This window comes from Aotus nancymaae, unplaced genomic scaffold (assembly GCF_030222135.1).
Source record: "Aotus nancymaae isolate 86718 unplaced genomic scaffold, 86718_ANA_hifiasm-v0.15.2.pri h1tg000022l_1, whole genome shotgun sequence".
NCBI lineage: Eukaryota > Metazoa > Chordata > Mammalia > Primates > Aotidae > Aotus > Aotus nancymaae.
In genome coordinates, this window is record NW_026988435.1 from 42834532 (window position 1) to 42848992 (window position 14461).

At 45.5% G+C, this 14461-nt stretch overlaps 1 protein-coding gene across 1 annotated transcript in view; it reads right to left on the reverse strand.

Moving 5' to 3' along the window:
* Nucleotides 1-2241: 2241 nt before the first annotated feature.
* Nucleotides 2242-14461, reverse strand: part of DSCAM (DS cell adhesion molecule) — a 760400-nt gene continuing 748180 nt past the window's right edge. Inside the window, exon 33 of the mRNA XM_064380165.1 lies at nucleotides 2242-3227. Coding sequence (XP_064236235.1) covers nucleotides 2875-3227 — 353 coding nt within the window. The 3' untranslated portion in view covers nucleotides 2242-2874. The remainder of the gene's footprint in view (nucleotides 3228-14461) is intronic.

Below are 14461 nucleotides of genomic sequence, written 5' to 3' on the forward strand. Positions count from 1 at the left end.
ATTTGAGTGATTCAGGGATCATGACACCAGGCCAGAGGGACCTTAATTGAGTGGTGATCTCCTGCTTGTTTAAAGAGCAGCTTAAGAAACAGTGTTTTCTGTGTCTAAAGATAGTATCAAGGGTCTCTGCGGCAAGGGCCTGAAGACAATGGGTGGAATAAAAGCTTACCTGGTTTAGCTGGTGACCAGTTTCATGTTATGGCACTGTCCATCTTTTCCCATCTCAACTTTTCCATCCTCTTCTCTTCATGGGTAGACGTGGTGGACATGGATGCTAGACGGCAGTCATCAGGCAGATGTGAATGACATGGAAACGCTGGGCTCCTGGAGATGTGATGAGTGCTGAGTGCTGCGTGGCTTACTGGCTGCATATTAAGAGAAGGCCTTGCTCAGTTCAGGAGGGTGGGCATTTTCAGGTTGCCAGCTGGATGGATGCTGAGGAAGAAACCCAGTCCACTGACCCAGTAGCTATTGTCCATGTACCCTATAGATAGTGACCAGAGGATAGAGAATTTATTTGAGTTTCATCGTTTTAACATAGAATAATCTGTGTGCAGACTTGGGCTAATACGATTATTTCCACAAAACAAATCAGACAGGTAGAGGTCCAGAGGATAATTATTATTACTGTCAATAACAGTCTTTTTAGTCCACATTACACTTTAATCTGCACCCCTTGGAAGATGGTAATAATAGACCCCTATCTGAGAGGGAAGGAGGTGATCTTTTGCGACAATTGTTCTTATGTTAAACTAATTTTAATGAGTATTTTTAAGGCAGGAGTCTTGAAAGCAATCCATTCTAGAAGCACACATAATGGAGAATTTTTTTATTTTTGTACAGCTTGAGAGAAAAATGTGAAAAAGATAAACTTCTAGGTTTGGGGAATGTAGAAGTTTTAGGTTGATGAAAGATAGACTTGTTTTCCCCCAGAAAGTAGCATTTCATTTCTTTTGCGTAAGAAAAAAAAAACCAGTCTGTGAGTATATAAACAGTACACATCAACACCGATTAAATCCTGAAACCATGAATGCACATCTCACATTCACGGAGTCATCTAACACTAGTGCCAGCGGGTGGTTTTGACATGGTCCTGGACCCACTCTGTGTCACTGAATCTAAGCAGGCAAATGGGCCTGCCTGGAAAATAAATAGAAGGAAGAAAGGATGGGGAAGAAGGAGGGTAGGAGGGAGAGAAGGAAAGACGTTTCTGAATATGTTCCCAAGATGGTGATAACAGACACCAGGCTGTGTTGGTGACCTTAATGGAAGCCTGTAGAGAATCTTCGGCCTGGGAGACTGAGCGGCTATGAAGGTGTGATCAGGATTTCTGGTTAATGACACATCTCTGACATGAAGACCTGGTTATCTTTCCCTTTGATGGAAGTGAGCCTGCAATGGAGTGCTGGAGCCAGGGGAGGATTACACACTCTTTCAAAAGCACACCGTGTGAAGGTTATGGGATAGAGAATGCAGTTCAGACTATTTATGAGTAAATTCTTTCTCAGGATGAGCCACATGGGAAATAAGCTGAGAGGAAGGAAACTAAAAACTTAGATTTTAGAGGAACATCACTTTCCTCTGGTTACAGAGTAGTGCATTGGTGGCAATGTATATTGAGATGATCTATCACAAATTTGGATGTCAGGCATAGTGGAGATAGGAAAAGTCATGGAGGGTAGGATGCATGATCTTGCTCCTTCTCACACACGCTGGGGCTGCCTGTCAGGCTCCAGAGCAGGGTTTGGCAAACGTTTCCTGTAACGCGCCAGGAAATAAATATTTTAGGCTTCATGGGCTATGCCATGTCTGTTGCAAGTATTCAGCTCTACCATTGTGCCATGAAAGTAGCCATAGACAATAGCAAATAGTGCATATGGCCTTGTTTCAATAAAACTTTATTTAAAAAAACAGCAGGAGGCTGGATTTGGCCCATAGGCCACAGGCAGTTGAACCCTTGCTGTAGGCAGGCAAAGGGCGGAGCTTTGCAAGGGGCTTCGAATACTTGGACTGCCCTGGTTGTGGTGGAGACCCGCCTGCATTTTGTCCTCTCCAGCTTGAGAGCAGGAGCTGCACCTTCTTTGTGCTTCCCGGAGACTCCTGAGGAGTTCAGGGTGTTAGTATCGACTCTGGTTTACCGAACTGGGCTCTGGGTTCAGGCCTGGTATTCCAAACAGAAGTACCAATGGGAAGCAGGACCAGGCCATTGGGAGAAGAAGACGAGAGAAGTAGACATGGAAATAAAGGCAGACGACCTTTTCTTTTTTATTTCGCTTAGACAAAATGCAAAGAGTGTCTCATTAAATTAAAAAAGAAACAAAAAAGAAAACCAAATCGATTCCCCCCACCCCTTCACTGACGGCACTCATCCTAATTAACAACAAAAGAAGACCAAACTGAGAACCCAGTTTCTAATGGGAAAGAAAGGTGTGCAAAGGTGACTGAGGTTTTCCCCTGCCCACAAATCGGTGTTCCTTTTAAATTCACAAATAGGCTAATTTCCCCCCACCCTGTTTTCTTTCTTGCCTCTTGTGTGATAGAACTTCCAGTCAGAAGGTTTAATTAATCCCCCCATGCACTTTTGTAGAAAATCAGTAAAAATGCAGTAGCCTGTGAAGATCATAAAACTGGACTTCTTTCCCAAAAAATCAGATGCCCAGGCGGATGGAGCTCACACTCAGACAGAAAAAAAGCAGGAGAGTCTTTGCACTGTCTGTGCTTTCAGTATTTTCTTTTTCTTTTTTCTTTTTTTTTTTTTTTAATATATTTTGGCAATTTTCTTTAATTATAAATATTGGAATTCCGTAAAAAAAAGGTAGCTTTGATTGAATTGTTTGAATTGTATTTACAACCGCGGTCCAGTCATGCTGTCTGTTATACCAGGGTGTAAGATTTTGCGTAAGGATTGTTTCCTTTCAAATGGCCCCGGGAGTCGAGCAGTGATTCTTGGGAGCTGCTCATTTTAGCTGCCTGTCCCAGCTCTGCCCCCTCCCGCTGAGGTAATGTGGCCACAGCCCCCGCCTGCCACGACTGTCCTTCTCTCGTGGAGGAGGCGGAGGAGGCGGCTTCCATCGGGATGGGCTCCAGGACCGTGGGGCGCTTCAGGGTCCGGCTTTTCTGAGGTTCCAAGCACGCTTGTCCTAAGCTCAGGTCCCTGCTGGTGCCTGGACCACCTCGGTTTAACAAAAAGTCCATTCTAAGGTATGGAGGCAAATGTATGAGGTCACCTAGAAAGAAAGACAGGGCAGTTAGTGGGTGTCTTCATTTGGCAAACAGGGGCACAATGCCCTGTGTGCATGTGGGAGGCCACGTGGGGTTTAGAGACGAGAATGCCGCTGCACTTGGGCTCCTTTCTCAAGATACTCCATCGGTGCTCACCACAAAGGCAGGTGGAATCTCCTCATACCTCTTCGCTGGGCACGGGAAGAGCTCATTTTCCTACAGTACATTAACTTACTTGTACATAAATGGAGGGAGGTAGGTAACAGAATCCTTCAAAACACTATCATTGAAAGCAAAACGTACATCAAAGGCGACAGTGTCCACTGCGAATGAACTGTGATAGACCAAATCCCGCATGCGATTGGAAGTACAGGGAAAGCACAGGGTTTGAGGAGAGAGCCAGGGACACGAAGGGAAGAAGGATGGACAGCTGGCTCTCGTCTTGGCAAGTCTAAAAAACCTTGTGACCTTGGCCGGCTGCTGAGTTATGGGTCTCTATGATGGCTTTGCATGAAAGTGCCACAGCTTATGGCCTTACCAGGCCCTGCCTACCTGCTAACCTCCTCCGTGTGGCTATTCTGTTTCAGCCGTTCTCTGTATAGAGATGACAACAGCTTAGACCAGAGTACTAGTGTTTCTACTCCCTTCTCAAGGTCACTGTCTTCAGTGGTGCCGTGGAAACATAACCTCAGGTCTCCTTCAAGAGCACTTGCTGGCCGGGTGTGGTGGTGCACGCCTGTAATGCCAGCACTTTGGGAGGCCGAGGTGGGAGGATCACCTGAGGTCAAGAGTTCAAGAACAGCCAGGCCAACATGGTGAAACCCTGTCTCTACTAAAAACAAAAAATAGCCAGCTGTGGTGGTGGGTGCCCATAGTCTCAGCTACTGGGGAGGGTGAGGGAAGAGAATTGCTTGAACCTGGGATGCAGAGGTTGCAGTGAGCCCAGATTATGCCACTGCACTCCAACCTGGGTGACAGAGTAAGACTCAAAACAAAAACAAAAAACAAAAAAACAAAAACAAAAAACAAACCAAACTGCACCAAACCAAAAAATCCAAGAGCATCTGCTGCAGGGAGGTACCTTTTCTCTGAGATGCTGCGAGCCAATGATGTGTGTGACAGGGCTTTCCTCAGGGCCCTCCCTGCCCAGTGCAGGATCTCCCCAACAGGGATCCTTTGCTCAGGGATGCCCCATCGGCCTCACTGCAGCCTTCTCAGAGGTACACTGCAGCCTGAGGTGCCTCCTACCCAATCCCTCCTTCCCCTTCTCCTTTCACAGGTGTCAGACCTCTGTTACGGTCCCCGGACTCTCTCCACCACCTCCTGCTTCCTCTTGCTTCCTTCTTCACAAGAATTTCCCCAATAAATTCCTTGCATGTCTAATCTGTCTTGATAGGTGCTTCTCAGAAAACCTGAACTGACACAGCTTCTTTCATCATCACCTACTGAAAGGTCAACTCTGACCTCTCATTGCCAAATTCTCTGGTATTCCTTTGGTCCCAGACCTGCATTACGGTAATATTTGGTGCTGTTGGCCCTCTCAGCTGCCATGGCACTGTGGTCTCCCAGATCTCTTCCTACATCTCTGGACACCCCTTCTCACTTTCCTTGACTGGATCCTTTTCTCTGTCTTTCCTCTAAATACTGTGTTCCCAGTTGCCTGCTCTCAGCCCTTTCTTGAAAGACTTGGCTGCTTTCCTCATCTCTTTATAAAGAGCTTTCCCATCTATCCTTTCCATTTTGCTTTCTCCTGAGCCCTGGATGTGAATTTCAGGTGCTTTACTAGGCATTTCCACACAAATGTCCATCTGGAATTCTGAATGCCAAGTCTACCAGTTCAGTTCATGAAGGCCAACCCCATCCCCTCCCAATCCCAACTGCTGCTTCTCTCCTTTGTGCTCCATCTTGTGTAATGCTATCACCATCTCTCCATCCTTGAAACCTCAGAGGCTTCACTGACACCTTTCTCTCCAGGTTAATTCTACTTGCAAAATATCTGTTGATTCCTTTCTTTTTTATTTTTTTTTTAAAGAGAGATAGAGTCTTGCTCTGTTGCCCAGGCTGGAGTGCAATGGTGCATTCATGGCTCACTGCAGCCTCAAACTCCTGGGCTCAAGCAATCCTCCCATCTCAGCCTCCAGAGTAGCTAGAGCTACAGGCACACATCACCATGCCTGGCTAATTATTATTATTTAAAAAATGTTTTGGAGAGACAGGGTCTTGTTTGGTTGCCCAGGTTGGTCTCAAAGTCTTGGCCTCAAGCGATGCTCCTGCCTCAGCTTCTCAAAGCTCTGGGATTACAGGCATGAGCCACCTGGCCTTGACTCCTTCTCATTCCCATCTTCAGGCCCCTGTTTCAAGGCTTTAATACATCCCATTATCACCTTACAATGCATGAGCACAATTAGGGCTCAGCCACCAGGTCCACTTTGCGACCAACACTGTGTGGCGTGAGCTGGACTGACCCTGGCTCTGAGTTTCGGCTGTTTTGGTACAGGCAGTGTGCATTCTCCAGCCCATGGCTTCCCACCTGTCTCTCTCTGAGGTACAGGCAGACAAGGGGCATTTGTGCAGCACACTGGGATGAGCCCAAGAAGCTGTTTCTGGCCAGCTTGAGGTCTGAAGGACTCACTGTCTTGCACACATATAACCTATGACATACCAGGTGCAAAACTCTGGCTAGAGAATGGGTTGGTGGTATGTGGTCCTGGAGCAAGGGCCCAGGGAAGAAGATGTGCAGGGAGAAAGATATGATGATGATCTCAGCTCAGGAGCAGCTGGAGGATGTAAGAGAGGGAAGGAAATTGTGAGATATAAATGGGGCCCAAGGAAGACAGCTTCAGAGTCAATGACAAGTGGGAGTGGTGAGAGAGGAGGAGGGGTTGGGGTGACTCCTTCCCAGACTCTAAGCTCAGGAAACCACTAACTGTGAAAGGGTGTATAGGGAAAAGATCTTACTTTGGTGAAAAAAAATGAAGGGTTTAGTTTCAGACCCGTTGGGTTTGATGCCGCTGGGGATATTCAAGACAAGATGTCTAGTAGTTATGCTTATCATAGAAATGTAGCTCTGGGATGACTCACTGATCACTTTCTGAATCTAAAGTAACTGAACATTCTTGTTTCTTTTGCTTCAAAATATTCCCTGCTTTCCTTGTTTTACTGTATGCTAACAGTAGTTAATTGAACCTTCCTCATCCAGCCCCTTTGGGCCTGTGGGCTCCGAAGGGGCAGGCTAAGGGGATCTGAGACCACCTGAGCCAAACAAGGGCTGCCATCAGCCAGCTGCATACTCATGGGACAATGGAAGTGATGCGTGTTTAGACAGTGTTTAAAGCCTGAACATTAGGAAATGCTTTCAAGTTTACCCATGGAAAAAGAATAACCAGCATAACAGAACAAAAGGACTACTCAAGACTATAAGGGAACTGGCCTGTAATCCTAGCACTTTGGGAGGCTGGGGTGGGCAGATCACCTGAGTCAGGAGTTTGAGACCAGCCAGGCCAACAAAACCCAGTCTCTACAAAAATTAGCTGGATGTGGTGGTGTGCGCCCATAATCCCAGCTACTTGGGAGGCTGAGGCAGGAGAATCTCTTGAACCCGGGAGTTGGAGGTTGCTGCACCACTGCACTCCAGCCTGGGAAACAAGAGTGAAACTCCATCTCAAAAATAAAATAAAAAAGAGCATAAGAGAACTAAAAATAAATATGACCAAGACAAGCCCCAAAAATGCATTTTATACAATTTAAATGAGCATACAAATTTTCAAAATGCTATTATCCTTCTTGAAATTTCTTTTTTCCCCAAACAAGAGGAGCAATGACCTTATTCTTGGGAAATCTACCGAATGATTTCCTGTCCTTGTGTTATTACATTATTGCACCACTTGGTAGTTATGATTCAAAATTCCACTTAGCTTTTTCAGGATTCCACTTAGCTTTTTCCACTTATCTTTTTCACTAAATAGAACTTTATTCTATTAAGTGATGATGAGTAATTATATGATTGTGTTGGGAATGGCAGCATGTAATTCACTAAATGACCCCAGCGACACTGGACTGGGCTCACGGAAACTAAACGCACTGTGATTCAACATTGGCTTCCTTTCGTCAGCTGGATCCAAGGGAAACCCAGTAATAGATACCTAGACAGTGAATGAGCCAAACATTCTTATAGGAAGAAATTACATAATTTGGCAATCTTGTAAAAAGGGTTTTAGTAACTTGATGCCTCTGAACTTTGGCTTAGAAAAATATAATGGCATGGGGCATATCTATTATAGACACTAAAGTGGAAGGTTCAGGAATATCTTGCCATATAGGATAGCTTTGTTCCTGAAAGATGAAAGAATTTGATTTTTTAAAATTTTATGAAACTTGATGACATTGAAAATTACTTATGTTTGTTTAAGGTGGTTAATACATTCTTCAGTCTTCTCTAACCAGGGGTTAATTATTTGCAAAAAAAAAAAAAAAAAAAAAAAAAAAAAAGTGATGAAAGCATTAACAGTTGTCATGAAGAAATAAATTGAAAAATTCTTTTGTAATGTGAACATCATTTTGTATGTGAATCAATACACCTTAATTGACCAGTCTTGCAATCTGTAGTTTTAGAAATTCAACCTCCTGAAAGTGATTGTCTTTATTCCTAAGAATCTGATAAACAAATTATGTTAATTTTCTTTATTTATTTATACAACTAATATCATTTTTATCATGTTGTTCATATATTTGAGGAAATGCTACAGACATTTACCTCCAGGGTTCTTTAAAAATATGGGTCAAGAATGCCTCATGCTCTTTCTGAGACCCAACTCAATCATGAACACTTGACATATTTGTGATGTGTTGCACAGATTTGGGGATAAATCTCTATTCTAGTGACTCCCCATTGAATGCACAGGGCTTATTAAACTCCTACAAAGTAATAGCATCGTGGTCCCCACTGGATTGCAGAATGCTCAGGTCTTAGATTGGAAGGAAGAAACGTGTTTGAAATCAAAAGATAGGACTCATAATATCTGCATCCTGCCTGCAGAGGCTCCCACTTCAGATGTAGTGATCAAGAGGGTCCAGTCGCTGAAATGGACAGGTGAGAAATAAAAATCCTTCATAACAGAAACAGCTCAGCACTACATCTTTACATGCAATGCCTGCTTGTGTTTGTTTATGGCAGGTCTGACAAGTATCTCTGAATATCCAATACCTCTGATTGATCCAGTTCTTCAGGCAAAGCTCTATGACGTTGTATGATTCTCTAATTAGCTCCTTTCAACAATGTGTATTTTCTGATTAGCTCCCAAAGTAGCCCTTTCAACTGTGTGCATGCTGCAAATGAGTTCTCTCAATAATTCATGCACTTACAGAGAAGACAGCACCAGAGTAGTCGGCGGTAAGCTCTGTTATTACAGGCACTTATGTCCATTAAAATCCCAGCACATGTGCTCATCAACAAACCCTCTGAAAACCTGGATTCTCTAACTGTCCTCCTGTGTGCTTCAGATACCTACACATACCAAGAAAATCCAAGCAGTTAGTGATCCAGAAAGAGAGATGTGATGTGGGAGACTGTGGTGACCGTGGAGACATTGGCACAGCATCCCCTGCCCTCCATTCCTTCCTTTATTTTTCTTCTAATATGGTTTGGCTGTGTCCCCACCCAAATCTCATCTTGAATTATAGTTCCAATAATTCCTATGTGTTGTGGGAGGAACCCAGCGGAAGGTTATTAATCGTGGGGTGGTTTCCCCCATACTGTTCTTATGGTAGTGGATGAGTCTCACAAGATCTGATGGCTTTATAAGGGGTTTCCCCTTTCACTTGGCTCTCATTTCTCTCTTGCCTGCCACCATGTAAAGTGTGTCTTTCACCTTCCATTATGATTGTGAGGCTTCCCCAGCCACGTGGAACTGTAAGTCCATTAAATCTTTTTTCTTTATAAATTACGCAGACTCAGATACGTCTTTATTAGCAGCATGAAAACTTCTTTCCTTCCTTCCCTCCCTCCCTCTTTCTTTCCTTCCTTCCTTCCTTTTCTTGTTTTGTTTCCCTTGTGCTAAAACTTTCATCCATGAAATCAAAGGCATAGAGAAGGGGTAAAACATGAGGCAGGAGAGGGACAAGGAGGTAGCTGAGTGTACTTAATACGGCAAGCTGGGCATAAATATCAAGAAAAGAGAGTGTGTGTGTGTGTGTGTGTGTGTGTGTGTGTGTGTATGTGTGAGAGTGGAGAGAGAGAGGGAGATATGGAAGGGAAAATCGGACTGGCAGAGCAGCATACTGAAAGGGAAGTTGAGGCATGGAGAACGAAAGGACTGGTGTTGGCAGGAGGACCCAGCTCATGGTCTGAAGACAGGAGGGACTGAGCTGGAACTCATTTCAATGCCCTCCTCCTGCCCTGCTCACCTACCTGCCTGCACTGCCAGTTCCTCCCCAGTGAGCTAAATCCAGTTAGTGTCTCCTGCCCAACCCTAGCATGAATACAAAGGCTAACAGAGTCCTGTCTGAGCCTTTGGGACAGGGTCCTCCTGCTGACTTCCATGGACTATAATGAACCCACTGTGCTCTGCCCTGAGGCCAATGCCCTTCCCATCAGAGATTCAAACTGAGGGTGAGGGATGAAGAAGGTGGAGATGATGGCCAAGGACAGGGTAGGGCTCTGGGAAACTGAGTTCAGGGACTGAGATGCAGGAACAGACTGGGGTCAGAGGAGGCTGAGATCAATGAGCCTGGGTGGGTGTGAGGGAGGATGGATGAGAGAGAGGGGAAGAGACAGAGAGAGAGGAATCAGAGAGATGGAAACACACACATAGAGGGTTGCAGAAGGAAAGAAATGTAGCCACATAGATCCATAGAGAGATAAAAATTAGAGACAGAGTCACAAATAGAGAAGGGAAAAGGGGACATGGTAACCGACTGGGACGGTGGTAAGGAGTCGTGGAGGAAGAGGGCGCCAGAAGGTGTGTGTGATGAGAATACACGTGTATTATCCACCGTGAATGGCCCTCATGGAGCTTTAAAGACGTATGTAACATACAATGACCACTGGCCCATCCATCACTGTGGCACCCATTTCTCATTCTTTCCTCATCAGCCTTGCCAAAGCCCAGTGCAGATCACAGGCTGCAGCCATCGCTGCCTTTTTGGAGGGAGCCCAGGTAGCCACTTTGACTCCCACCTTGAGAATGAGATGCTTTAGGCATTATTGCCATGTTATGCTTTATTATTTGACATCATGCTTCATTTCTCATCTTCCTGTTGCTGCTCTCTGGGGACCTTCAGTGCCATTAATGTCTCCAAAAGTTCTGATTAAATAAGTCAGCATTGATTTATCCCTCTTTCCCTAACCACTTTGCACACTAGCATCAGGAGCACCTCCTCGCCTCTGGTCCTGAAACGTACAGATTCCTCCTGCAGGACCCACATCCATCAGCAGATATGCACTCAGAGCTTGTCCCCCTCCACAAAGGGTGCATTTGAGCCATGGTTGGCCCGTGTGAAAACTGCTGAGCTAAACCTGCCTCCTTTTAGCTGAAAATCAGGAAAACAAAACTTCCTGAACTTTCTCCATCTATTCAGACACACGCAAAGTTTGAATGTATTTCAGTTCTTGGAAGAAGGATGGCAAAATCAATACTCAAACAGCAGGAATGAATTGATTCAGAAATCTATAATGGATGTGCATTCCATTAATTCATCGTCAAACAATGGTTCTTGCCATCTCCCACGCACCACGCTAGGGGAAAACATCTGAACACTAGATCACAGGCTCTGCACTGAGGGCGATTTCACCCCTGGGGTCATGTAGCAACATTTGGAGACATTTCGGTTGTCACAGTGCAGGGGTGGGGGGTGCCACCATTGGTACCTATTGGTCAGAGGCCAGGGGTGGTGCTCATATCCTACAATGCACAGAACAGCCCCCCACCATGAAGAATGACCTGGCTTCAAACAGTAATGGTGCTGCTGTTGAGAAACTCTAGTTTAGATAATCAGAATTCATAATGCCAAGTCATCCTTATTTCTCAATTCTACTTATAAAGCATTGAATTCAACCAGGATAAGGAACTGTACCCCTCAGCCTCAGAATACTAGTCCACAAGGAGTTACAACCTCGGTTCTTCATGGAAGAAAATAAGAGATGGTCCAATGGAACTGTAGTCAGAAGGCAAAACCCCCAAGTCTTCCTCCAATGCACCTGCTGAGGCAGGTGCTGAGTCCAGTGGAAAGAACACTGGTTACAGAGTGCAGCGCTTGGTGTTGAAATCCTGTCTGTGCCTCTGTCTCTGTCTCTGGGTAGTTTTGTGTCCCTTTTGAACCTCAGTGTTCTTGCCTTTAGTCAAATGAATGAGGCACGATACTTTCTAAAGGCACCTTGAAGCCTGAAAGAGCCCTTCTTATGCTCTGAGCTATCTCACCTCTGAAAACTGGTTATGTGTCTGTATTGGGAATTTAGGGATAGGTGTAAAACAAATGAAATGCATTTCTGGGGGCCAGATATTCCAAGGTACTTTGTGATAACCCCCTTCCTCCTCCTCTGCAATACTTTGTTAGTCAGAGGCTGTGAACATGCAGATGCTTTCCCAGATTCATGGGAATGAACATGAATCACAGTTTTTAGGACTTCAATCTCCTCTGGGTACACACAAAAAGGAACTGTCATCAATTTCTAACAAGGTTTGAGATCTATGTCTGGATATTGATGCAAAAGTAAGAAACAAAGGATGCTTTCCTTGAGTTCCAGCAATTTCAATAAAAAACACAGAGATGAGACTTGCAGCAACACTACAGTGTCAAAGAGTGGGTTCCCAAAGGGGAGCACAGAGTCCTCCCATACCAGAGACAGATGAGATCTAACGCTTTTTAAAATATTAATGTTGTAGCATGGTAATGAAAACTAGTAAAAGAATCTCTCTTGGTAAATGAATCTTCACTCCCAAATGGCAACCAGAAAAAACCCTAAATAAATAATGTGAGATTGATATCAGAGGCCCATGTACAGGCATTCAATTACGATTCTTGGCTTGGACACAGAAGGCCTCATGCATTTTTAAAGAGCTCATCGATATGGTGATCCTTCTGCTTGCTGGTGAACTTTAAAAACTCCACTGAGGTATAAAAGTAGGGCTTTGACTTTGTGGAGGCTCACGATTCTTCTCAAAGTTGCTCTGAATAAAAGTGGGATTGGAAAATCTTCCCTGGGCTTTAGGCAAGCACAGAACCTAGCAATTGTTTTGGAGTGCCCACTGTGGAACGATCCGTGAGATTCAAAGATGGATACAGTTCCCACATCAGAGCCATGAGGACCCACACACTGGGGACCACCTGAAGCAGAATGCTGGCTGGGGGCTGCCTTTGTTCTGCCATGACGCTGACAGAGCTGTTTCTATAACAATGTGCATCTTGAATCATCCCATAGAAGGTGTTGAGTTAGGCTGGACAGGAGAGAATTCCAGACAGAGGGAATGTATGTTTGTAGAGTTGTAGGATGCCAGAAAGTTAAAGGCTGGAGACTAGGGGTCAAGGTTGGAGCTGGAGACCAGGGGTCCAGGTTGAAGGCTGGAGACCAGGGGTCAAGGTTGAAGGCTGGAGATCAGGGGTCAAGGTTGGAGGCTGGAGACCAGGGGTTAATGTTGAAGTCTAGAGATTAGGGGTCAAGGTTGAAGGCTGGAGACAAGGGGTCAAGATTGAAGGCTGAAGACCAGGGGTCAAGGTTAGAGGCTAGAGACCAGGGGTCAAGGTTAAAAGCTGATCAGGGGTCAAGATTGAAGGCTGGAGACCAGGGGCTAATGTTGAAGGCTGGAGATTAGGGATCAAGGTTGAAGGCTGGAGACCAGGGGTCAAGATTGAAGGCTGAAGACCAGGGGTCAAGGTTAGAGGCTAGAGACCAGGGGTCAAGGTTAAAGGCTGGAGATCAGGGGTCAAAGTTGAAGGCGGGAGACCAGGGGTCAAGATTGAAGGCTGGAGACCAGAGGCCAATGTTGAAGGCTGGAGATTGGGGTCAAGGTTGAAGGCGGGAGACCAGGGGTCAAGATTGAAGGCTGGAGACCAGGGGTCAAGATTGAAGGCTGGAGACCAGAGGCCAATGTTGAAGGCTGGAGATCAGGGGTCAAAGTTGAAGGTGGGAGACCAGGGGTCAAGGCTGAAGGCTGGAGACCAGGGGTCAAGATTGAAGGCTGGAGACCAGGGGCCAATGGTGAAGGCTGGAGATTAGGGGTCAAGGTTGAAGGCTGGAGACCAGGGGTCAAGATTCAAGGCTAGAGACCAGGGACCAGGGGTCAAGGCAAGGAAGACATGGCCGACCCCACAGAAGCTTGTAGGTTTCTACCCTGAGAGCAGCAGGAAGCCATAGAAGGGGATGAAACAAGAGAGGGTTGGCTCTTACTGGAGATGATGGCTCATTTCCCCTTTCTGGTTTGGGATACAGGATGCCATAGGCCTTGGTGCCAGTAGAGTGTACAGGAGGCCACACTGGAAGATGATGGCCTTTGATGTCTTCTGCTTCTTCCCTTTCTGTATGCTCCCTGTGCCTTCCTGTGGCTTTAGCTTCTCATGACACCTCACTGGGCTCAGTGTGTGTGTGTGTGTGTGTGTGTGTGTGTGTGTGTGTGTATGTGTTAGTGTGTGTAGGGGGCAACTGTCTTCTGTGAGCTGGACTTTGTATTATTTCCTGACCCTCTCAAGATGTTCCTGTCTTATATCTTCAGAACCCATTGCCTGCAGCCTTTGATACACACTATTCTGGTAAATGAATGAGACTGCAAGGAGTGTTAATTTAAGATACTAACACTTTTACGTCTTAGGGTACTACCCAGTGTCTTTTTACTCAGGAGATATTCAATCAGTAGGGGTTCAATACATAAATGTCATATATTTGTGTTTTAACCGGGTCTGTCTGAGATACAGTGAACATTCCGTTAGCCTGGGCATCCTTCTCTCTTGTCGCCTGCAGCACTGGAATCTGGGAGCTGCCTTCCGGTCATTCAGCAGGGCCAATGCGGCCTCTATCCCCACATCACTGTTCTATCAGGTACACGCCTCCCCCATCACTTTCCACCTTTCGAGGAACTGGCACAGCCCAGGACTTCCCAATGATTAGAAATGAACCCCAATAAGCTACCCAAGAAAAACAGTGAGCTGCTTAAGGGGCTCAGAAGTCAGAGAAAAGACAGAACACACAGAATGCATGTTCTGGAAAAAGAGGACACAGACACCAGCCCAGCAACTGCGGTAACTAAATGAA